This window comes from Eptesicus fuscus, chromosome 5 (genome assembly GCF_027574615.1).
Source record: "Eptesicus fuscus isolate TK198812 chromosome 5, DD_ASM_mEF_20220401, whole genome shotgun sequence".
NCBI lineage: Eukaryota > Metazoa > Chordata > Mammalia > Chiroptera > Vespertilionidae > Eptesicus > Eptesicus fuscus.
The window spans coordinates 59,704,296-59,728,327 of NC_072477.1; the positions used below are offsets into that span (position 1 = coordinate 59,704,296).

Sequence of the window (24,032 nt, forward strand, 5' to 3'; positions counted from 1 at the left end):
TATCATTATTCCAGCTTAGGCCAATTCTCCTCGCTAGATACACAGAATAGAAGCCTCAGTGGGAGGGAGCTGCCACTAGTCTCTACTCTTCCATCAGGCAAGGAGATCAGTCCTCTCTGCTTTGTTGAGGGGACCCTGCTCCCAATTTGGTGGTCAGAATGTGGCACCCATTGGCTTGCACTAAGAGGTCAGATGGAGCAGGTTACAACTCCCTTCTAGAGTGATAAGCAGATCCCATTATGTTAAAGAACACCTTCCAGGCTAGGTCACTTATAGTGCTTCCCTTCCAGGGACACATTGATTGGTCTCTCCTTTGTCATCTATTGGCTTGTTTCAGAAGTTCTAGGACAGATTTGAGTGTCCCTGAGTTTTCGAAAAAGAAGCAATTAGTTAAGCAAACATGAGATAAAAGATTATTCCATTCTTATGGTATGACTTTAAAGAAAGTTCTAGAATGATTTTAAGACATAAATAATATATCCTAAAAAGAATAAAAGGCTTCTCATTTTTCTAAGTGTGTCCCCCAGTATGATTCAGAGTCAGATGTAGTTTCTTTGGCAAAGATCAATGGTTGCTACTTATGGGGTATATTGGGACAGGCATTGATTCTTTCCTTGATAAAAGGCCATTTATTAACTTTTTCTAAAAGTACTTGGAGTACCTAAAGCATGTACCTTGAGTATGCAAAGATGAATTTCACTAGATCCTGCCCTCCAAGAGTATACTGTCTAATAAAATAAGGCCCACACATATAAGCAATAATTCAATGTAGGCCTCAATAAGGGAGAATAAAGGGCAGACAGATATGAGTGAGAGGAACAGCACACCTGGTTCTAATTAGGACTCCATCTCATGCCACTCATGTAACTTTGGGCAAGTTGCTTAGCAAGCCTGAGTTTCCTCATTCATAAAATGCCTCATAGGATTAAATGAAATGACTTGAATAAAGCACTCAGCACAGGATGAATGTTCAGCAGGCATCTCCTTCTCCCTTCTCTTCAGAAAGGGAAGTCAGTCTGGCATAGGGTGGTGATGACTGTGCTTTTTTTTAAAAAATGATTTTTTTTAGAGGGAGAGGAAGGGAGATAGAGATAGAGAGAGAGAGAGAGAGAAAAAAAAACCACACTGATGTGAGAACCAGACATCTATTGACTGCTTCCTGTATGCTGCAACCCAGGCATATGTCCTGACCTGGAATGAAACCGGCAAACTTTTAGTGCATGGGATGATGCCCAACCATCTGAGCCACACTGGCCAGGGCATGACTGTACATTTTTTAACTGGGCCTTGAAGGAAGGGTGTGATGTGAAAGTGAAGACTTAAAAGGAGTAACAGACAGCAGAAATAGGAGAAGAGAAAAAAGTAAGAGAGGAAGAGGAGGGTAGTTAATTTCATTGATATTGAAAGAAGCAAACCAAGATGTTTAAGTGGGGGAGACAGCTCTGTTGATTAATAATGATTAGCAAATGAAAGTCCACCTTACACAAAACTAGATTGGAGCTAAAACTGGAATATACACGTATTTAAATTTATGTACATATACATAAAATTTCAGAAATCCAAGAGAGGGATTATCAAATTAGAAAAGAACATGAGGACCATGAAAGAATTGCTTCTTATAGATACTCTCCAGGGCTTTCCAGCAGGTTAGGGTCATTCTTATTCATGTGCTCCTGTATGTATCACACTGCTGGAGCATGGCACTGAAATAAATGTTTTTGAATGAAGTAGTTGGATCAGAGAATTAATGGGGGGAATCAAAGAACACTGTAAAAACTTGGTCAGGGGCATCAGTATTACTGTCAGTTAAACAGAGGGCAAGAAAGATCTCTCGTCATTACGGAGAGAAGTGGGGTGGGAACCAAGAAAGAACAGTTCTTCCTAAGGCTCTGTCTGGGAAGGGTTTTGGAAACAGGCTGATTAACATTATTATGGAAGCTGTGATTTCCAGGAAGGAAGGCTGAACCAAACATAACGTTGGAGGAGTCTGTGAGAAAATAAAAAGAAAATCTTTAAAAAGAAAGAAGGATGGAGATGAGGGAATAAAATAGTTCACAAGAACATAAGGCCAGGGGAGTGTGTGTTGGGTTCAGAGACTGAGGACAGTGGCCATAGTAAAAGCCTTTTGAAAATGATGAGCATAGATAGAGATATTAACTTGCTTTAGATGAGTGGGGGTCACTGTTAGAGATTCCTACAAATGAATATGTGCAGTTGAATATGTCGGTATTTCTCTCAAGGATACCATTGCTAGAAATTTTATCCTCAAAAGAACTCAATTTGATTTTTTTGTTTCCATAGCTGAGTACAAAATTCTTTGTCCTGGAGGAGAAGGTTTTCGACCCAACCCCATCACTGTTATACTGGAAGGTAATTATGTTTCCTTTATCAGAAAGAGCATACATTTTGAACTTCCTTGTGTTTATTGACAATGCTGAAGAAATACTGCTCTCTTCGTTTTGACAGACATTGACGAGTGCCAGGAGCTTCCAGGGCTGTGCCAAGGCGGCAAATGCATCAACACCTTCGGTAGTTTCCAGTGCCGCTGTCCAACAGGCTACTTCCTGAATGAAGATACCCGAGTGTGTGATGGTAAATAGCCCCGATAGGATGATAAGTTCTTTCCAATATTGAGAACTGATCTCAAAAGCCAGGAAAACTGCCCTGACCGGTTTGGCTTAGTGGATAGAGCATCAGCCTGTGGACTGAAGGGTCCCGGGTTTGATTCCAGTCAAGGGCATGTACCTTGGCTGCCAGCACATCCCCAGTAGGGGGTGTGCAGGAGGCAGCTGATTGATGTTTCTCTCTCACCAATGTTTCTAACTTTCTATACCTCTCCCTTCCTCTCTGTAAAAAATCAATAAAATATGTGTGTGTGTTTTTAAAAAAAAGCCAGGAAAACTGAAATTTAGCAAAATAACACAATGGTCTAAATAGGAACATAGTCAGGTAAATATGACATGTGACAGTGTGCACTAACATTACTGACATAATGTCATTGTCATAAAGCCAAAAAGCCACAAATCTCCCTCTTTTCCTGTGGAAAGTATAGTTTTACTATCTTACACTTATGCCTACAAAAGTTTTCCATGCTTTTCAGAAAAGTCATTTTTAAGTAGAGCAGCGCAGGTCCCATTTCAGTGACTTCTATATGCTGGGCAGTTCTGGGCTCTTCTTCTTGCCCTTCACCACTTAGCATTGGTATTAATGCATTTAAATTAGCTTCTCTTAAAGGTGGCCCCATTGGTTTCATGATGTGATGACTCCTGTTCATCCTGGAAAGATGGAGAATATTGACCACTTTTAGCTGTAGGACTTGGGCCACAGACCAGGCTGAGAGAGATGGATTTCATTTTCATGCAGGAGTCACAGGACTAGTTAGAGAAGAGACTTCATTGCATCCTGGAGGAAAAATAGTCCTCTGATTCTCCAAAAGGCTTATTAGGTGCCTCAATGACAACCTTGTTGAGTGTTAGTTGAGCATTCCAGTGTGTACAACATAGCTCTAAGATCCATGGAGTTAACAAAAATTGGAATCAATTCCTGTGTTTGAAAATAGGGAAGGAGGTGTGAAATACCTGTTTCCATGCTCCCATACCAATGCGGGTTCATGAATCCAGCTGTCGATGGCTTCAGGATACATCATATCCTTCCATGGATTTTGTGAACATATGAAGTACTATACACAGTTGTCTTTCTGAAGGATGCTTGAGAATTATATTTTCTCCACATTTCCATCTCTGCATGCCTTTGAGGACGTTATGGACTCAGTTATTAGGAACTCATACAAGAAAGCAAAATTCCCCTTGCTAAAACCTCTTTTTCTGAAAAGGCACACCCACATTAGCACAGATAAAGGACACTGAGGAACTAAACATCTGTTTCTCTTGTCTGGATTTAAAGTGCTCTGTGGACTTTCTCCTTTCTTGTCAACATTTATAGTGATTCTGAGTACCAGGCTATTCCCAAGAGTGAAGTGTCCATCTTCCCATACCACCTTCTCTTTGGATTACAGATGTGAATGAATGTGAAACTCCAGGAATCTGTGGTCCAGGGACATGTTACAACACCGTTGGCAACTACACCTGCATTTGCCCTCCAGACTACATGCAAGTGAATGGGGGGAATAATTGCATGGGTAAGTCCAAGCTTTTGGTAATAACGCATGGTTGGTCCTCATCTGCAAAGAGAAAAGAGCTTCAGGCCCAACAATTAGTCCTTATGTTATTTTCTCCTTGCACTGTCTTTGTGAGAACCACCTCCCCTTTAAACCATGAGTTTGGCCTTTTCTCACCACCTCGTGTGGGCGGTTGGGAGTTTTCTTTAAACTGTAATGTTGGAAAATCCCAAACAATGGTTTAATAGTACTTCTTTTGTTTGACTTTGGGTGTATCTTTATACAATTATATTTACAGCACTGACCTGCAGTATTAAAACATCATGAGTCGGAAATGAGAAAATTACTGCCAAACAGCAGTGGAGAATTGTTACTAGGAGACGGGTGGAGAGTCATGTAAAGCTTATTATTGCTACAGCTACATAATGACCTAGTTTTGTGGCACCAAATATCAGGGAATATATTTCTCAGTTGTTGTTTTTCTTATGGCACCATAGGTAGATGGAAAGTTGTGTAAGAACAGGCTTTGCCCTTATCAAAGTCCGTTCAAAAGAAGCTCACCGCTTGAGTATCCCCTTAGAAATCCTCATGGCATCACCAATCCCTTCCTTCTTCCTTTCTTCTAGATATGAGAAGAAGTTTGTGCTACAGAAACTATTATGCTGACAACCAGACCTGTGACGGAGAACTGTTGTTCAATATGACCAAGAAGATGTGCTGCTGTTCCTACAATATTGGCCGAGCCTGGAACAAGCCCTGTGAACAGTGTCCCATCCCCAGCACAGGTGAGTTTTAGCTTCACCATCACCAAAACTATAGGTAAATCAATTACTCATAAATTGTTGGGGAAGTGAGTCTTAGCCAGGGAAAGGATGGGTGCATCGTTAATCTTCATTAGAAAAAAATGAGCTCACAAAGGCAAATATTTAAATTTGCAGTTGATTCTGGTTCTTCCAGCTGAAAATTTAAGTTACAGAATATGCTTTCTAATTTTTATATTTGTTCATTTACCAGACTTACAGACTCAGCATATCACAAAAGTATAAATACCGTTATCATTGTTATGGAGCTTGCTGTCTAACTAAGAGACTGGAAACATCATGCAAAGCAGTATGACAAATAAGCAAACCATATTCCCATTATTTTAACTTATTTGTAACTAGTCCTGTTCCAAAATAGAATTTAAGGCAGCCCACAAAGTTTCAAATGTAAAACAAGATGGCCTAAGGCAAATGGCAAACAAGGGCAAGAAACTTGGAGCAAGTTAGCGAGGCTAATCCACAGAATTCCAGCCAGGAATTTCCAAACACTCGCCAGAGATGAGCACTAACTTTGGCTCCAAACTTCCCAACAGCTCACATGAAAAAGGGAGACATGAGCAAGCGTAAGAATCTCAATGACCATGGAGCAAACTCAGCACTAAAGGGAAGCGCAACTCATTTTGATATTGAGACCTAAGAGAAATTTCTTTTTCTATTCTCATAGAGAAAGACCTATATAATGTTACTTGTTTTTTAAATAGGATAATTTATATCGTTGGAGTAAATGTACTGAGAACTTTGGTGCAATGTTATAGCATGTGCTAGATGACATATTTCATGTATGCCATGAAGACATCACTTACTAATGTGATGACTTAGATTGCGTGAACTATTGTGTATTCTGTAGTACCTACTCCATTCTCCACAGTGATCAGTAATATAGCAAATCTATGTCTAGTGCTACCTGATAACACATAAAACATTTTATTTTAGTAAAATATACCATTTCATCCATTGTTTACTGCAGAAATAATGTAGTATCTATCACTTAGAATTGTAAATTACCTTACTCTACAAGATATCGCTAAACCAGGGTTGATAAACTACATACAGCCCCTGGGCAAAAACTAACCTACCACCTATCTGTATATGGACCACAAGCTAAGAATGAATTTTACGTTTTTAAATGGCTGAAAAAAAATATTAATTTTTTAAATTACCAAAAAAAAGTTTTTTAATCCTCGCTCAAGGATGTGGGTGTTTTTTTATTATTATCTATTTGAGAGAGAAGAAGGAGGAGGAGGAGGAGGGAGAGAGAGAGAGAGAGAGAGAGAGAGAGAGAGAGAGAGAAAGAGAGAGAGAGAGACAGACACATAGATTAGTTACCTCCTACAAATGCCCCAACTGGGGATTGAACCCACAACCTAGGTATGTGCCCTGACAGGGAATTGAACCTGTGACCTTGTGAAGCATGGGACGATGCTCTAATCAACTGAGCCACCCTGCCAGGCAGAACAGACTTCTTAAAATAATATTTACATGACCTGAAAATTATATGAACTTCAAATGTTGGTGTCCATAAATAAAATTTTGTTAGAACACAGCCACACTAATTTCTTTACATTGTCTATGGCTGCTTTAATGAGATAGTTGAGACTGCACAGCCTGAAAAACCTAAAATATTTACTCTTTACCCCATTAAGAAAAAAATTTGCTGACCCCTTGTCTGATTGTCTTTGATGATACATACCTTTCAAAAAAATACCTGTGGGTTATACTCACTCGGTGTGTGTATTCACATATAAAAATATATGTGTATATGTCTCTATCTATTTGTTTTTAATTATATTGGAAAATGAATTTATTTTTATAAAATGTTCTATTATAAGATATACACAAAAATATTTTTAAATTAGATTTTGCAAAGCTAAACAGAAGTTCTAGTATATTTTATCTTAATGGATCTTTGTATATTCCCTTGGAGACCACATTGGAGACCCCTGGTAAAGATTATCATTTACTTTCATAAGTGTCTGTCTGAGGTTTAAGCATCTGCATACTCTTACTGAAATGTCAGATGTCTTCTTTATATTGAATATTGACCAAATCCAATCATGGCTTTTCATTACCTATGCAATCTGCACACATTTGAGGAGTCCCTGAAATTTGCCTGGATGACCAGTGTCTGTTGGCATGACACTTATTGGAAGTGGACACTCACAGATTAAGACATAAATCACTAGGAGAAGAACATGCTACATTTACATCTAGAAACCGTTGACTAATTTTCAGTGGGTTTGACCAATAAGGCAATGGCCATCTTGAACATAAATTTATGTCATGCTGTAATAGTTACAGTCATGATCTAGAATGACAAAATCTCAGAGTTAGAAGGGACAGCAGATGACATTTAGTTCATTCTTTATTATCAACTTTGCTAAATTCAGGCACAAAAGAAAGATAGAGGGTCAGGAGAGTGAGAGAAAGCAAGAGTACAGCACCAAAAGAAATCCAACTCCAAAAATTGAAGTAATGGTGTAAGTTGGTTGTTTGGCATGAATTAGTGATTAATAGACCTGATGTCAAAAACTTGGCTAGACATACTATGGTCTTCCCCAGTCTACTGAGGAAATGGCTTTTGTAGGCATTCCCCTTAATGCAGAGTGGAAAGAGACACTCTTGCCAGTCCTTAGGTTCAGAGGTGAACAATACCCTTATAAAAACCCAAATTCCTACAGGCAAGTTCATACAAATGAGTGTCAGATGGTGGGGAGATCGCTGCTTGTCCCTCATGACGTCAACATGAGGTCACTTTTCCTTCAACATTCATCTTAAGGGCAAGATTATAACATCTGTAGGAATTTTCAAATTTATTTTTCATTTTAAATTCTTCAAAATATAGATAAATATCTTTCCAGAACGTTTACAAAGTAAATTCTTTCAGCCCAATTATTGCTCTTTGCTGACCCCTGTTCCTATGCCCCTCACCCCACCTTTGTCTAATCACTGCAGATGAATTTGCTACACTCTGTGGAAGTCAAAGGCCAGGCTTCGTCATTGACATTTACACCGGCTTACCTGTTGGTGAGTTATGATGCTATTGTTGGAACTTTCTGCTTTTGCTTTTGTGTTACGAAAAGGGTTACACATTGTTATTTTCTCAATTTGCTTTTTTTTCCCTTAGAAGGAAAATTCATTAAATAGTGTCATTTCAATTTATTGAAACACTGATTCTTAGTTTGAAATGAACTGTGCAAACACCCCGGGTAGCTCCACCTAATTGGCAGCAGCATTTGTTGCTCATGATTAAGGGGACTGGAAGGCTTTTCACAAAATTACAATCAAGCTTAGTTAAACCAACCCTAGTCATCAACAAAGAGAGAGATTCTGGGAGCAGGGCCAGTTGACGTTTGATTTGACTGTAATTCCCAATCCTGCCTTCTGACTAAGACATGCGTTTAATATGACTTTTAGTACCGATCCTCACGTGTAGGTTGTCCACATAAATCCCTTCTTGTGGATCAATTTTGTCTTTCATGGAATCTCCCCAGGTCATCTGCTTTGGGAATTCCAGATATGAAATTTAAAAAAAAATCCTTCCAACTGGTAACTGAAGCAAAGACCATTATAGTGCTAGAGATGCTTGTGCAAGAGTCAGAAGTATTGCACAGCGGTCAGCCAACGAGGCAATGCTTCTGTGGTTTAAAACCAAATAACATAAAAGTAGAAAGCTATTGCAGTCTCAAAGTTCCCCTGAGTGATTTATATATATCCTTAGATGGCCCTCCTCGGTCTGAGCAATTGAGTGGAGGAGCAAACATCACCACTTGCTTTGTTCCACCTTATTCCTAATAAGTAAACTGAAATCCACATCAGCCTTTCCAATGGCCTTGTTTAAGAAATCCAGGGTCTGGTCCAGCAATCAGCCCAGCTCCTTTAGTGCCAAATCCATATGGCTCCACAGTCTAGTCAACGTCCAAAGAAACTTCATGGTTTGGAAAAAGAAACTGCTAAATGACACTGGCATAAAACACCTGGCCCCAGCTGCTTTGTTTTTCCCCTTTCCGAAACAGATCTTTTCATCTCCCTAGACTCTCTGATCCGAAGATAAGTGGTCTTAGTAGTGATGAGTCTCCGTGGTCGGACCAGGAGTGTACCCAGAAAGGCCTGCCCTGCAAGGCTGGCAGTAGTCAGACTCGAAACAGCATTAGCACCACCCGCTAGTCGAGCTGGAAAGGTCCCAGACAGCAGCATCTAGTCCAAATGCCTTGCTTTGCAGCTGAGGGGACAGAGGGCCAGAGAAGGGAAGGGACTAGGCCAAGGTCACCTAGCTAATTAATAACAGAGCTAAGGCCAGAATCCATCCTGACTCACAGCTTGCTTTGACTCTAGCTCTTGAAAACTGGAAATGTGATAGTGAACAGTATACTTACTGTACCAAATTCCACCATGACAAAATATTTAGATGACTGGGAAACTTTGTTTTATTTAAGCTTTATACTCTTCTTCTGAAAGGCCTTAAGATTGTTGGCATATAGAGCCCATTCGTATGGGGTTAAAACTATAGCAAGTTTATTAATCTTGTCTTAAAATATAAACTTCTCCATGTTGAAGTTCAAATGAAATCCAGACAGGAAAAGAAAATATAAATTTTTATTATATCCTTTGGCTGTTTTATGCCGAACAATGGCTAGAAATTTGACCCAGCCTGTTATTGTTAAACATGATAATATATCACATATTTAAAACAAATAAACATGAATATGCTATTTCATGTTTTAACCCATTCTGTTGTTGGATTGGGTTGTTGTTTTTTGTTTGCTGATCAGACACAGCTGTATTCTTATTTGCATAAGTTTTTAACAACATGAATGACAAATGTGTGAAAAATATAAAAACATAATTACCTGTATTCAAAATATTAATAAAACTTTTGAAATTTTTAAGCTTTTATTTTTAAAGAGATCAATTTACCTTCACACAAAATCAGGCCCTTTAGAAAAGGGTCTAAAATAAATGGATGGCCTGTCAAATTTCTCCTTTAAAGCAGGCTGGTTTCAGAGGTGAGTCTTCTGAAATTATAGCCTCTTTTGTTGGCTCCACTTACGTCTATGGCCATCTTCTTACAACTTAGGCAAAGTGCCTTGCAGAGGCTCTGGACTACAATAGTAAATGAAAGGATCTCAACAACAGTAATAGAAACCTGGAGAATTGGAAAGACGTGTGATGCAGATAGACCAAAGCTTTACATCCCTCTCAGCTTCTAGAGTGTTTTGTGAAACTACGAAGGGGCTGATGGAGGGGCCCTGAGAATAACAAGTGCTTTTATAAAGGTTCTGAAATTTGTATGACTGTGATGTGAAAAAACACAAGGGAGGCAGGACAGCTGGTTAGAGGATTCCTGGTATCAAATCTGGACTCTGCTTCTTATTGGCTGTGTGGTCTTTGGCAAGTTGCATCCCCTGATTTGGCCTCAGTTCCATCACCCACATAGACACCACCTCGTAGGGAGACTGATGATTCAGTGAATAAATCCAGGTTGACTGCCTGACAAACATACTTGGCATATAGACATTATTAATACTATTAATATTATTATCCTAGAGGGAACTGAATAAATGGGAGGTCGGAGCAGGTTAGACAGAGAGTGGGCCAACCAGGCTGATGGAGAGTGAGACCCTACCCACAAGGTTCCCTCACCAACTGGCCAGCCTGTGTCCTGTTCAAATGCTCACCAACTTCACTTCCAAATACTGGTTCTTAATTTAACAAATTTTAATTGACACTTAATATTTGTCAGACAGCATGCTAGGGGCTTGTAACAGTGGTGTAGCAGCTAGGCCCAGCCCTGGCCTTAGGAAGCCACAGTCTATTCCAAATTCTGACAGTCTTTCCTTAGTGCTTACTCCATCTTCACCATCAGCTGGGGCCCAGAGTACCCCCAGACCTGACCAAAAACTTGGTGAAAGAGGAGGGGGCACTGAAGTTGAATTTGAAAGGCCAGAGTTGGCTTTGACCATGGGCTCCTCCTCTGTTCTTTACCAGCTCCCCTTTCCCATTCTAGCCACACATTGCCACACACTTCGGGTAGAGAGGCTGTCTCCTCTCAGCAGTCACTTTTTCCTTCTCCTCTGCCCAGTGTCCAGGGGGTGCAAAGATGGCTTCCAGCTGGACAAAGAAAGTGGATGTTCTGAAACAACATAAAAAAGGCAGACACTAAATCCAGATAGACACATGAGTGTCTGGGAAGTGGTTTCGTTATTTCAGTTTGCCACTCATTGATGTTTCCTTCCCCTTCCATCAACCGCAGCACCCCAACATACACCCACACACATGTACACACATGCACACGGCCACACACGTGCATACGCATTTTCTCTTCTCTGGTTTTAGACTTTCATTGAACATCGAGTGATTTTCCCTCCCGATCGTCCCTGCCCAGGGGCCATGTTCTGTGCTGTCACTCATGCCTGGCTGCTCTGTTTCTAGATATTGATGAATGCCGGGAGATCCCGGGGGTCTGTGAAAATGGAGTGTGCATCAACATGGTTGGCAGCTTCCGATGTGAATGCCCAGTGGGCTTCTTCTATAATGACAAGCTGTTGGTTTGTGAAGGTAAGTGATGTTGACACTCCGTCGTGTCCAGAAGTGAGCTAATTGGTGAGCTACTTACCCACACACTTGGCCAATTTCACAACATTGGAATTTCATAAATTCATCAAGCTCTAGCATAGCGCAGGGCGCTGTGGGGAACAGCATGAAACCTCATGCAAAAAAAATTCACCAACTCCCAGTGGAAAAAGCAGGACGTACATTCCCCAGCCCCCTCCCCTTACACACACAATGTATTAGATTTCCCAGCTGATAGGAAAGAGCCTTGAGTTCCTGGGTGTGTCAGATAGATTGCTTTTGTTTCTCATTGCTCAAAAGTGAGCGTGAGTGGTGGGCAGTCATCTTGAATTGAATCTTAAAATCAGCGTTCTCTTCCAAATGGAGCCTTTGCTACTCCCAAGTGAAAACAAGGCTAATGCAAATATTCCAAATGCATGAGAGAATTCCAAATGACAGGAACGGCAAATTCGATTTTATAGGAAGAATGTTGGCATGCATGCAAATGGTACTTTTTTCATTTTCAAATAACCTTCCCTTGCCATGTGTATGTACTGTGATTCTGCACATTCCTTGCAGCACTTCATCTTTTTCCTACGTCTGGGGAAGATAGTGTCCCTTTACATTTTAGTAAAAGGGACAACGTTACTGGTTATTAAATATACCATGTGCCCTGGGATAGCTGGAACAATTTTCTATTTAATATGTAAACTTGGAGCCCTTAGCAGCGTTTTTGTTCACGTTAGAAAGTGTTAGTATCCCTTAAAGCGTGGATTAGAGCACATATGTCAACATTTTAATGTTAAAAAAATACTTTTCTCCTAAACTGGGGACAATTATAGACCATGTTACAGCTCTAAGCACATGTTTGTTAAATTCTCCTCACCCGGCTTTTGGTTACTATGGCCAAGTCAGCACATGGCCTTTCCTCTGCCTGCTGGGTGAGGGAGTGGGAGCGGGGTGATAGCCACTCAGAGCCTTGCTAAGAAGATAGTCATTTCAGACCTGGGCCGGCCCTGTATTTGGAGGCAATCCAGGAACAGGTGTCTGAGGAGGAGGCATGATGCTGGGGAGAGAGGAAGCCCACTGCGGATGATCATACAGTACTAGGGTTGACCTTCTTCAAAGCTATAGTCTTCTCCCTTCCATACAGGCCTCAGGATGGTGGCATCTCCCCTCTGCTTCCATCCAGAGATCCTTTGATGGTTCCTTTATCCAGATGCCTCTTTCCTGTTCATATTTGCTAAAGCAGCAGCCCTTGGCCAGAACCCGTAGGGAAGGCCACCCATGACCACCAAGTCAACCTAGAGATTGATACCCACATGAGATCAGAAACCCACAGCTGTGCCAATGTAAGCCACTTAGCTGTCAGGGCAGCATTCAGTGGATATTGAGATTACGAAGTGCTCCAGCTTTTGGTTTCCATTTCATAGGATATCCATCTGCAGGGTGGGTGTTTAATCCAGGGTCAGCTGTTTCCCAGCACGATCCTAGCTCTCAGAATCAGAAAATGAAGGTTGATTTAGTACATGCCTCAGCAACGCTAAAGTTGGAATGAATTCCAGAAGTGATTTAGAGGGAGCTACTATGCATCTGCTCTTCCCAAGTCTGCACACAATCAGATGTTAGGTATCTGATGCATCACAGATATGCTTGTCTGTGACACTGTTTGGCTTCTCCAAGGATACAAGCTGTGCTCGATGTTTCTGTACACCCACCCTTAGCTAAGAGCATGGTGGGTGAGGTGGTGCTAGGTGCTAGAACCCGAGGCAAGCAGACTTCTGCTCTTGTATCTACTGCACAAAGAAGCATCCCTCCCCCCCCCCCCCCCTACACACACACACACAGGACAGAAACTCCCACTGACAGCAGTCCTGACATTTTCCCGCCACAAAGCACAGGCCTGAGAGGCATAGTTTGATGTATTTGCCGCCCCCTTGTGGGAACTTCTGCTGAGCCAACTCTGTGTGAAACCGCAGTGCAGGGGCTGAGGGCTGACTCCCACCTGCGGTATAGGCTCTTCCTTTAGTGGTCTTTGGCCTGAATTAGATTATTTCATTGGAGCAGGGGCAGGGAGCACGTATTTTGCCGCATGGAATAGACTGGAATGTGCAGTAACTTTTATGATGCCATGAATTTGAACTACATTTTAATTCCATTTATTACATAATTTGAAGTACATAATTACATTTAAATGACTTTAAACTAAGTGTTTATATATATATATATATATATATATATATATATACATATATATATATACACACACATATATATACACATATATATTTATGCAAACACACCCCTGAGCATATATATATATGTATGTGTGTGTGTATATATATATATATATGCAAACACCCCCCCCCCCCGAGCATAGTCAAAGCTTTGAAGTACACAATATCCATTTTATTCTTTTCTTTGATAATGTGAATTGGGTTGTTTGCAGTAGTTTTATGTGCAACATGTTCAGCTTCCTTGACTTGACTGCCATGTGGCAGTAATTTGAGCGGCAGCCTCTGCAGCTCTGCACTCCAAGCGCATCTGTAGACCAGAAGCACCAGCTTCTCCCGGGAGCTTACGGGAAATGCAGGCTCTCGGGCCCTCCCCAGACGTGCTGGTCAGAATCTGCCTTTCCACAGATTCCATGTAATTCATACGTACCCCGAGGTTTGAGATGCTCTGCCCGCCAGATCTTCAGACAAGAGAAACCGGATTGAATCATAAAACCCTGGGGCTTTGAGCAAATACAAGATTCCCTGGGATCACTGTCTCGACCCATGTAAAGTCCTGACTGTAGCAGTTGAGTTTCATGCCTTTTTAAAAAGACATGGGTAACATTAGAATCCATATGTGTCCTAAAGCAAATACTAACATTTATGAAAAATACTAGTAAGGTGGGAAAATTAGAAAATTCGTTTTCAGTCCTCCATTGTGTGTTTCATAAAACTGATCAAAATGAGAAAATATAAATTTGTTTTGTGTGAGAGGCTTCTTTGACTGGATACCAGATTCCGTTCTCCTTCTAATTAACTTCTCTTCTGCCTGAAGATATTGATGAGTGTCAGAATGGCCCGGTGTGCCAGCGCAATGCCGAGTGCATCAACACTGCCGGCAGTTACCGCTGTGAATGCAAGCCCGGCTACCGCTTCACTTCCACGGGGCAGTGCAATGGTAAGTAATGTCCTGTTGGCTGGACGTGCCTTCCCAGGGGGTTGTCTCCATTTATGTGTGTGTGTGTATATATATATATATTATTGATTTCAGAGAGGAAGGGAGAGGGAGAGATAGAAACATCAAAGATGAGAGAAAATCATTGATTGGCTGCCTCCTGCACGCCCCACCCTGGGGTTCTAACCCGTAACCCAGAGATTGAACTGTGACCACTGAGCCATGCTGGCCAGGAGATTATCTTCATTTAGACTGCTGAGTTCCAGCAACTAAACCGGAGAAAGCAAAACTTGCAATGCCTAAACACTTACCTTTCCCCCCTCTTTATAGATGAGATGTTTTCAAAACAATAAACTATGTACGTGCATAGATTTCATATTTACCCATCTGCTACCCTGCTGCAAACAGCCACACCCACAAATACACACACACACACACACACACACACACACACACACACACACACTTCCCTAACCTGTATGCAGGACCAAATACTTTTCTTTTTTTTTTAATTCCACATAATCCCCCTTGGGTAGGTGAGGTTGTCATCATCTCAGCCACACTCCCCAAATCTAGACAGCGAAGCTCTCCTGAGCTGCACATTAACCTGAAAAAAATGAACAAAAAAGAACCCAACATATCTCTTCCTCCTAAACATTGTACGGATGTAAGATCACTCACTGAGGGCAGCAAACATTAACAGCCTTTTATTAGCTGTAAGTCCTCTACAGTAAAATGAGAAACTGTCTTCCAGAGGCTAGTCTTTTGGTTGTTCACTTGTATCAGGAATGTGGTAGAAGTAAGGAGAATGACTGTGTTACCAACTTAAATTGATGGTAAAGGTATTAAAGTATCTGATGGTACCTTGTAGCCCGTGGTATCAAATCAAACCACTGATATTTCAGCCCAGAAGCAAAATAATACTTTATAATGATTTTCATGTAAGTTTTAGAGTAATTATAAATCATTATGTATTTAGCAAAAAGGTCAGGGAGAATGTGTTATTTTGCTTATGGTTCATTTTCACAGGGAGTTTCCTGGATATTTTATGCATTTGTGAATGAAACAACACAAGGGAACATGCTCAGATTCCCCTTGGATTTCCTTGCCCACCAGTGAGTAAGTGGTAGGAAGTGCACTGCTCTCTGCAGGGTATTTTGCATTGTTTCATCAGAGCTCAGTAGGAAGAGGGTGTAATAGCAGAACAGAAGCTCACTTTCAGAATCAAGACTTGTTTTGTTGAGTTTAGAGGAGCATGTGCAAGTGTTTAGCATTTTGTCAACAGTGTTGTTGTTATCCACGTATTTTTTAAAAAATGACAGGAAAAGTGGGGGACGTCTCTGATATGAGCCACAATGCCCTCATGAAACTTGGCATTGAGACCACTTCCCTGCATTTTGCTCTTAATTTATATTTCTTTGAAACTGAATGAAATAATTCCAATCCAAATAAAGAGTTGCTGATAATATAGAATGTGCCATTTCACACCATTTTGCGCTCAGGCAAGAAGTTCTTTATACATTAAGATAGCATGTCCAGCCAGGGCCTGCTGGGCTCAAGCCCTGTCATGTTTTCTCATAGAGTTAACATAAGTGAAATTCATCGGGCATTAACCAGCCATGAGGGCTGTGAGAGTGTTGTTTGTAGCCAAAGCTCTATTTCCCTCCTTCATTGAAATCCTCAGAAGAAAGGGAATGTACATGCATTTTATAGCTATTCAGTCTCTAGGGGTGAAGACTTCATTCTGGTAATGTCTTCATTTACATCTTACTTTAAAAATATTTTTACATGTCTTTAAATGCTGTTTTATATATGGCATTTTTTTAGACATAATGCATAATACTGCTCTTTTCCTGTATTTCAAATGAAAAGAACTAAAATTTTCTTTTCATCATGAGATTTTTATTTGAATTCATCAGTTCATAATTTCAAACCAAAATCATAGCTGGTGGCCATAATGCCCACATTGTTGCTGAGAGATCTGAGAAAACGATTAGTTAGTTACCCAAGCCCTGGATGCTGGCAGGACTTCAGGAGTTGCAGTTACACAAATGCAGCCCTCTTCTGCAGTCTCTCATCCAGCTAAAGACAAGAGGCAGGTTCTTCCCAACCACTGTCTCATGGTCTCTCCTCTCTCCACTATGTGAGTTCCCCCCTCCCCCCGCCAAATACCATGTTTAAACCTCTTATCTCAACCTCAGACATAATCTCCTGGGAGTTCACATTCTGATGCTTGAGAAACCTAGTTTTCTAGTCTCAAAACAAAGTGAACTTCACCATTAAGTTCTATAGAATTGTAACTTTCCGTTTCACCAGTAGACTCTCAAAGTACTCCATGTTTCATTTTTTTAAATCATCATGAGATAGGCAAGGTAGGAAAGAAAATTCCTGATTGAGGAGCCATTTCTAAGAAGACCCTTAATGTTCTATATTTCCTGGGGGCTCCAGAGATAAGACAGACCTAGTCCCCTGCATACTTCTAGGTCTGGCACCCAAGGTTTTGGTCAACTATGGTAGGCCCAAAGACACACTTCCTCAAATCAGCTTCTTTCCCAGAGCTTGGCGATGGAAATCAGTTTCCTCTGCCTATCCCAGAGAACAGTTTGTTCATTTTAAATCCATTTTTTCCAATGGGAAGAATCATAATTTGTTAAGTTAACTAGCATTTCTGCATAGGCTAGTGGTAGCTCCTAAGCTGCTCTATACCAATTTCCTCTCTTAATGAAATATTCAACCTTACTTTTAAACAGTATGGTGATTGATCACAACTCTACACGTTCTGTGTATTGGAAGGAAGTGCTTGTAAAAATGGCAGCTGGAGCCCATGGAATGGAGGGGATACCATCTCTTCTGGGCACCAGGGCTCTGTATAGTGGAAAGTGCCCATTCCCGGCTGTTGTCTGCTCAGCAGGCAGGGCAGACAAGCAGCAAGTGTGGATTATTTGGCTGAGAGCAAGGTGCTGCTGTGCCCTACAGCGTCTACACCCAGGGGGCGGTCCGCTTTTTGCTTTCTTCTGTGATGATGGGAAAATCAGGATGAATCGGTGCTCTTAAAATTATAGTTGCCCTAAACATGTCCTGAAAGCTTTGAAAAATTAAATTAGAGACATAAGTAAGCATGTAATTATGTCACATGTGGATTTGTGCAGTCAATTCTACCCTGCAGATGATTAGATTTCAGGAGAGCAACCAAGACTCAGTTGATGAAAAATACAGTTTAGAGCTTAAAGACTGGGCAAGATGACAGAGCTTTCCTTTGAATGAATGTGAATAAAAAGAAAGAAATATCATTAGGATTGTCAAGTGTTGAAAAGGAGCCATGTGTAGACATGAAGACTTGGTTAAAATGGAACTAAATGTTATAGGAATAAGACAAAACAATGAGGTGAAACTTGAACAAGGGACAAGGCAGGTTGTCCATCATGAAAACCTATCTTAGCAAAGGGATTTGTTTGACTTTGGTATACATTTCCAAAGGAAGCTGTGAAGGGTCAATGATTTGAGGCCCCAAATCTTGACTAGACAAAATACTTCAATTAATTCTACAGTCTGTGATGATGCTTTTAGGAAAATAATCAAATGAATTATCTCCCAGCTTGGATTTTTCTTCCCCATTCCACTTCTAAGTTCTCTCATCTTTCAGACCATTTTTTTTTTAATACTGCCCCAGTTTTCATTTTTTCCCCCATGTATTATTAACATACTCTGAATGTGCCCAATAAGTGAAAATAAGTTTTAACCAGTTTTGAGGCAAAAAGAAGCATAATGCCTGCGCCTGTTTTACTGTCTTAGTTTATAAAGAGCTAGGGTCAGCCCTGGGAGAAATACCTAGAAGTGAGTTATTCAATTTGATTTTGAAGCTTCCACGTAAGATGCTAAAGATGCCTTTTACCCACAGATCGCAATGAATGTCAAGAGATCCCCAACATATGCAGCCATGGACAGTGTATTGACACAGTTGGAAGCTTTTATTGCCTTTGTCACACTGGTTTTAAAACAAATGCTGATCAAACCATGTGTTTGGGTGAGTATGTGATTATTATTTCATTTTTCCTTCATATCCTATTGAAAAATTCATTTGCATCTGAATATATATAATATATGGGTGTTAATACTAAACTTTTCAGTAGTTGTTTTGCTACTTATAAAATAAAAACACAAGCAGGTGTGTAGCATTAACATCCTTTGGTATTTAATCTCTGGCCATCTGAACATCATAAACTTCTTCCTTGATATTCATTTGGCTGTTAGTTCAGAAAAAAACTTTTGACTAAGGTATAAATTTAGAAAGATATTTCGATAAAAATTACCTTTTATTAATGTTAATAGCCTGTTATTATTCTTTTATAATATTTATGGGGGTTTGGCTGATTGGAACAGAGTGCAACTTTTGAGTGTTTGAATATGAACATTCTTTAAGACGAGTTTATAGTTTTTACCGGACCCTCAAAAGCAAATTTACAGATGCTACAAAGGCATAAAAAGTAAAGAAACCTTTTCTGAGGAGAAAAGAGCTCAAGATTTTAAATCTCTTCCCAGGTGTCAGTACTGAATCAGGATCTTGATTTAGAATAAACTTCAAATATGTAATCAATCATTTCCTCTCTTTATCTCCTTTCTTTATCTACTTTAAAGCAACATCCATTAGGTCTTGTGGGGACTTTATGAACATGAATCAGTTTCACAGCTGGAAAAAGAACAATCAATACAGTAATGTTTAAAGTGCTTGCCTTTGGCTATGATTGAATTCACCCATTAGGGAACATTCTCATAAAGTTTTGTCTTCTTCAGAGCATATTTGTTTTAAATGAGAGGAGTATAATCAGCCCTGCTCATCACTGGGGAGCTAACCTCTGCATATTAATGGGACCCTGCCCAGATTCCTTTCTGTCTCTTTCATCTGAATTATCTGCAACCCGCTACCAAAGAACCTACCCTACCAAAGCTCGGCTAAACATGAATCACTCTAGGCAGAAGCTCTTGCTTGCTGGCAGGGTGACTTACCTGGATGCCATCTGCAACCACAGACACACACACACATTGGAGTCAGTCACCCTGGAGTCAGCAATAGCTGCTTGATTTAGGATCACAGATTATGTATCTTCATGTGCAAAATTGGAAAGGACAGGAAATCCTAACTCTGACACCACACTTTGCCAACTTGGGGTGTTGCCTCTCACTCCCTCTCCCTCTCTTTGTCCTTCTCTTCCTCTTCCTGCCTCACTCTTGCAAACCAGCAGTATCAGCTTTCTTTCATTGAAATGTCTTATTTCCCCCTTAATGTACACCTGCTCTTCATAAGAAAGATATAAGCTGCTATGGTGATGTATTATAAGATGTCCAGATAGCTTTACAAAATAGTCCAAGAGAAAAGTCATAGACCAATGAAAAGACAAACAATAACACATGAGTGTGTGAGAGGAGCCACGTTAAATGCCAACACCACCTTGAGATCATTTAGGAGAGAGAGATAAGTCACTCTCGGTGGGAGTGGTGGAGGGTTTTAGGGGTGGACTGGGGGAAAAGGAAAAAATGTCAGGTGAGTTGGAAAGCTAATTTATGTTGTTGCTGATTGCAGGGTAATGTCGGGTGACTCACTGCTTTTTGGGAAACTGGAGTGAGAATCTTACAGGCTGACGTTTGCCAAAAGTGGCAGCAAATCAAGACCCAGATGCTCACAGAGTTTTCCATTTGCAAGTGAAAAAGAAATTGAAAAAAAGTGGCAAGGGTGGAGGATTCTAGAAGTAAATAGAGTAAAATAATTCCTGTCCAGTTCTCATGTCCTTAGCTTGCCTCCTTTCACATGCCAGCCAAGGAAATGATTTACTCCCAAGCGTTAGAACCTCGCCTTTTGCTGGGTTCTCACGGGGAGCTGCCACTGCTGGAACCCAAACCAACACCAAGGACTTCTCAGCCCACGAGTGGCACTTGATGAACTCTAAAATGCCCTTTAACCCCAGGTAAACACGCAACCTCCTCTTCTGTTAATAATCATGTTTTCTATGTCCTTTGCTCCTACTAGACATAAACGAGTGTGAAAGAGACGCCTGTGGAAACGGAACTTGCAGAAATACAATTGGCTCCTTCAACTGCCGCTGCAATCACGGTTTCATCCTCTCTCACAACAATGACTGCATAGGTGCGTGTGCAAAACAGTCACCAAGGGAGTCAAGTTCATATGTGCTCTTTGGAATTAGCATCATTCCCAGTGTGCCAGCTGTCTTTTTTTAACATATGCTGTCATATGCATGACAATTGTTTAAAAGATTTGTCAAGTAGAATATGCCAATTAAATGTCATGTAATAACGTACGTCCATTACTTTTATTAAAATGCTTATTAGCAACTATATTTTTATGCCTGCTATGCTGTGAATTGAATAAATTTTAAAGTAATTGAAATTATTACATTTTAAAACATATGAAAGTGATGCTCCGTATAAAAATTACATAATTTATGAATAATGTGGACCTGCTTATCTACATGTTTCCCTCTAGCCTCTTTTAAAAGAAGTAAATTATTGAATCTATTAAAACCTCCTCATAAAACATGCACCATTATTCATAAGTGAGTGTAATGAACCAACTACATATTGTTCTTGAGGCGAATTTAATATAATTCCAATTATGGGAATACTTAATAATACCCTCAGTAGTGTTGTGTATTAGTAACTCAGTTTTAGCTTTTAAAATTAAACCTAAAGGAAGATTAAGATAAACTCATATAAGATTGTAATATAAATGATCAATCTCTAATTAATAGAATGGTGTAATCGTTTAGGTTTTGATAGGTACCTATAGCCAGGTCTAGATTTTCATTGGAATTTCTTATGTTTGGCTGAGCCGGCAAAGGCCACTGAAATTCAGAACAAGTATTTTTCCCTTTAAAGGTTTTGATCATTGCTGGGATTATGACATTTTCTTTGGAATATATCAAAGGATATTTTTTTGGCAGATGTTGATGAATGTGCAACTGGAAACGGGAACCTTTGCAGAAATGGCCAGTGCATCAATACTGTGGGATCCTTCCAGTGTGAGTGTAACGAAGGCTACGAGGTGGCTCCAGATGGCAGAACTTGTGTGGGTGAGTCCATTCTCAGTGAGACCCTCCAAAGAACATCCCAGAGACCAAAGAATCATGCAGGCTCTACCACCATGCATCCTTCTGGAAGCTCAGAGGGGAAAAAGCAGAGTAGAATGACAGTAATTCTACACACACACACACACACACACACACACACACGAACACATATACCACTTTTCCCCCTCATCTTTTAAAATTAAATTATACTCACAGGTAACAGTTAACCTGTTAAAGAATTAGACAATTAAATAATTCTATAAACAATTTTAATTCCCTTTCTTATATTTATTTTTCTTCAAAATAACTTTGTAGTAAGTTCTTATATGAGTTTTTGGCTGCTCTCAAAATCTTCATATCCATTGACTTTTTAAAAAAAAATGTATTTTATTGATTTTTTACAGAGAGGAAGAGAGAGGGATAGAGAGTTAGAAACATCGATGAGAGAGAAACATCGATCAGCTGCCTCCTGCACACCTCTCACTGGGGATGTGCTCACAACCCAGGTACATGCCCTTGACCAGAATTGAACCTGGGACCCTTCAGTCCACAGGCCGACGCTCTATCCACTGAGCCAAACCGGTTAGGGCAATATCCATTGACTTTTTACATGCTACACTTTTCTGGGAATATTTCATTTATAGTAGGTTAAATAAAATGTGGTTGCCATATTGCACACTTCTGAAAGCTGTTAAAGCTTATTTTTATTGTGTCATTAATTTTTCTCCATGGTAGTTTCATGGACTAATTTTATTTAGTTTTATGTGTTTCTTTGATTTGATCCCAGTTTCTTTGAGTTTTAATTGCTTGATGGAAGGCATGCCAGTTGAAACCTCTTCCGTCTTTTTCTCTTTTCTTTGCAGATATCAATGAATGTGTTTTAGAACCCGGAAAATGTGCACCAGGCACCTGTCAGAACTTGGATGGGTCCTACAGATGTATTTGTCCACCTGGATACAGTCTACAAAATGACAAGTGTGAAGGTAGGAGGGCATTTGGGAATAAGTAGTATTGGTTACTGCACTGGCATTATCACAGTCAAAGCTTTTCTGATGGTGTGATGGTGTCTTCATTCAGCAAAAACAAATCCAGGAGCAGAGAGTGTGATTTATGGCCTCAGATGGTGAGACAAGGACATCTAATTTTCATGCTAATTCCTGATGAGGTTATTTGCTCTGTACCTAAGGATGGTCATATGACCCTGACTCTTTTCCAATGTGCTTTTATGCAGCTTGTAAAATGTCTTAAATTACATGTTTTTAAGTGCTAATAGTTTGCAACTAAAATTAGCTTCCTGATTCCAGTTAAAATATTTGTGACCACATTCAAAGTTGGATGCACGTGGCTATATAATTTGTCTATGTTGTTTTGACCTATAGAGAGGTGGAAATGTGTTACTACAAATAAATTCTCTGCAAATTTTATAGTACTGCCTTCCTCAGTACATATGCCATTGCGTTAAATAAAAGACATTAATTGCCAGAACTTCATAAATAACTAGGGTTGAAAGGATTCTTAAGAAGTCACCTAGCCCATGCTTCTGCTGTGAACAGGACTACATCTAATCCATAATGAGGAAGAAATGTCTCTACTTTTAGTATCATCAATGAGTAATTTTATTATATATCCAATTTAAATTGCAGTCAAGTGAAAATATTATGCATGGAAACATATAATCAAAATTAGGCCGAAATGCAAATTATTCAACATGTTATTTTACTCTTAAAGACCGGCTTTATTCACTCCATGGTTACTGCAAACTTCCTCTAGAATGAACAGAATAGAAGTGTATAGAAAGAAAAACAACTTCCTGAATAATCAATAAATGTGCCCATTCCACAGTCTCTTTGTCCCCCCTCTTAGGAAGTCAGCATTTACAGGTTAATTTCTACTATAAGAGAACAAATCAAAACAACAATGATGAAAACAGTAACCAAAAAGAAATGTTTGACATTTTTACAAAAGTTGGCTTTTCTTTGAAGAAAAGGTTGGATGTTGCAGTGGAGGGAGTGTGGGAACGGGGTAAATCAGCAGCAGCAGTTCAGGTTTGTTAATAAACCACAGGAACCGTGATGCGATTATAAATGCCATGTAATAATGTGGAGTGATGAAGAGGCTGGCTTTGAATTGTACAGAAAGATAATCACTTCATAGTGCACATTACCAAATACCACATTTTTTTGTGTGGTATTTATAATGTTAAGTCAAGATAAAGAAGTTAAGTTTCTGATTTCCCTTTAGTTGGACCTTGTGGGAATAAAGCTGTGTGAGGCAAATACATTTTGGTGTGGGTAG

The 24,032-nt window shown here is 39.9% G+C and overlaps 1 protein-coding gene across 1 annotated transcript in view; it reads left to right on the forward strand.

Moving 5' to 3' along the window:
• FBN1 (fibrillin 1) overlaps positions 1-24,032 on the forward strand; it is a 233,037-nt gene that overhangs the window by 177,994 nt on the left and 31,011 nt on the right. Inside the window, exons 38-48 of the mRNA XM_028147684.2 lie at positions 2,302-2,370; positions 2,467-2,592; positions 4,016-4,138; positions 4,744-4,902; positions 7,891-7,962; positions 11,368-11,493; positions 14,539-14,661; positions 18,557-18,682; positions 20,681-20,797; positions 21,612-21,740; positions 22,601-22,720. Of these exons, the coding sequence (XP_028003485.1) occupies positions 2,302-2,370; positions 2,467-2,592; positions 4,016-4,138; positions 4,744-4,902; positions 7,891-7,962; positions 11,368-11,493; positions 14,539-14,661; positions 18,557-18,682; positions 20,681-20,797; positions 21,612-21,740; positions 22,601-22,720 (1,290 nt within the window). The remainder of the gene's footprint in view (positions 1-2,301; positions 2,371-2,466; positions 2,593-4,015; positions 4,139-4,743; positions 4,903-7,890; positions 7,963-11,367; positions 11,494-14,538; positions 14,662-18,556; positions 18,683-20,680; positions 20,798-21,611; positions 21,741-22,600; positions 22,721-24,032) is intronic.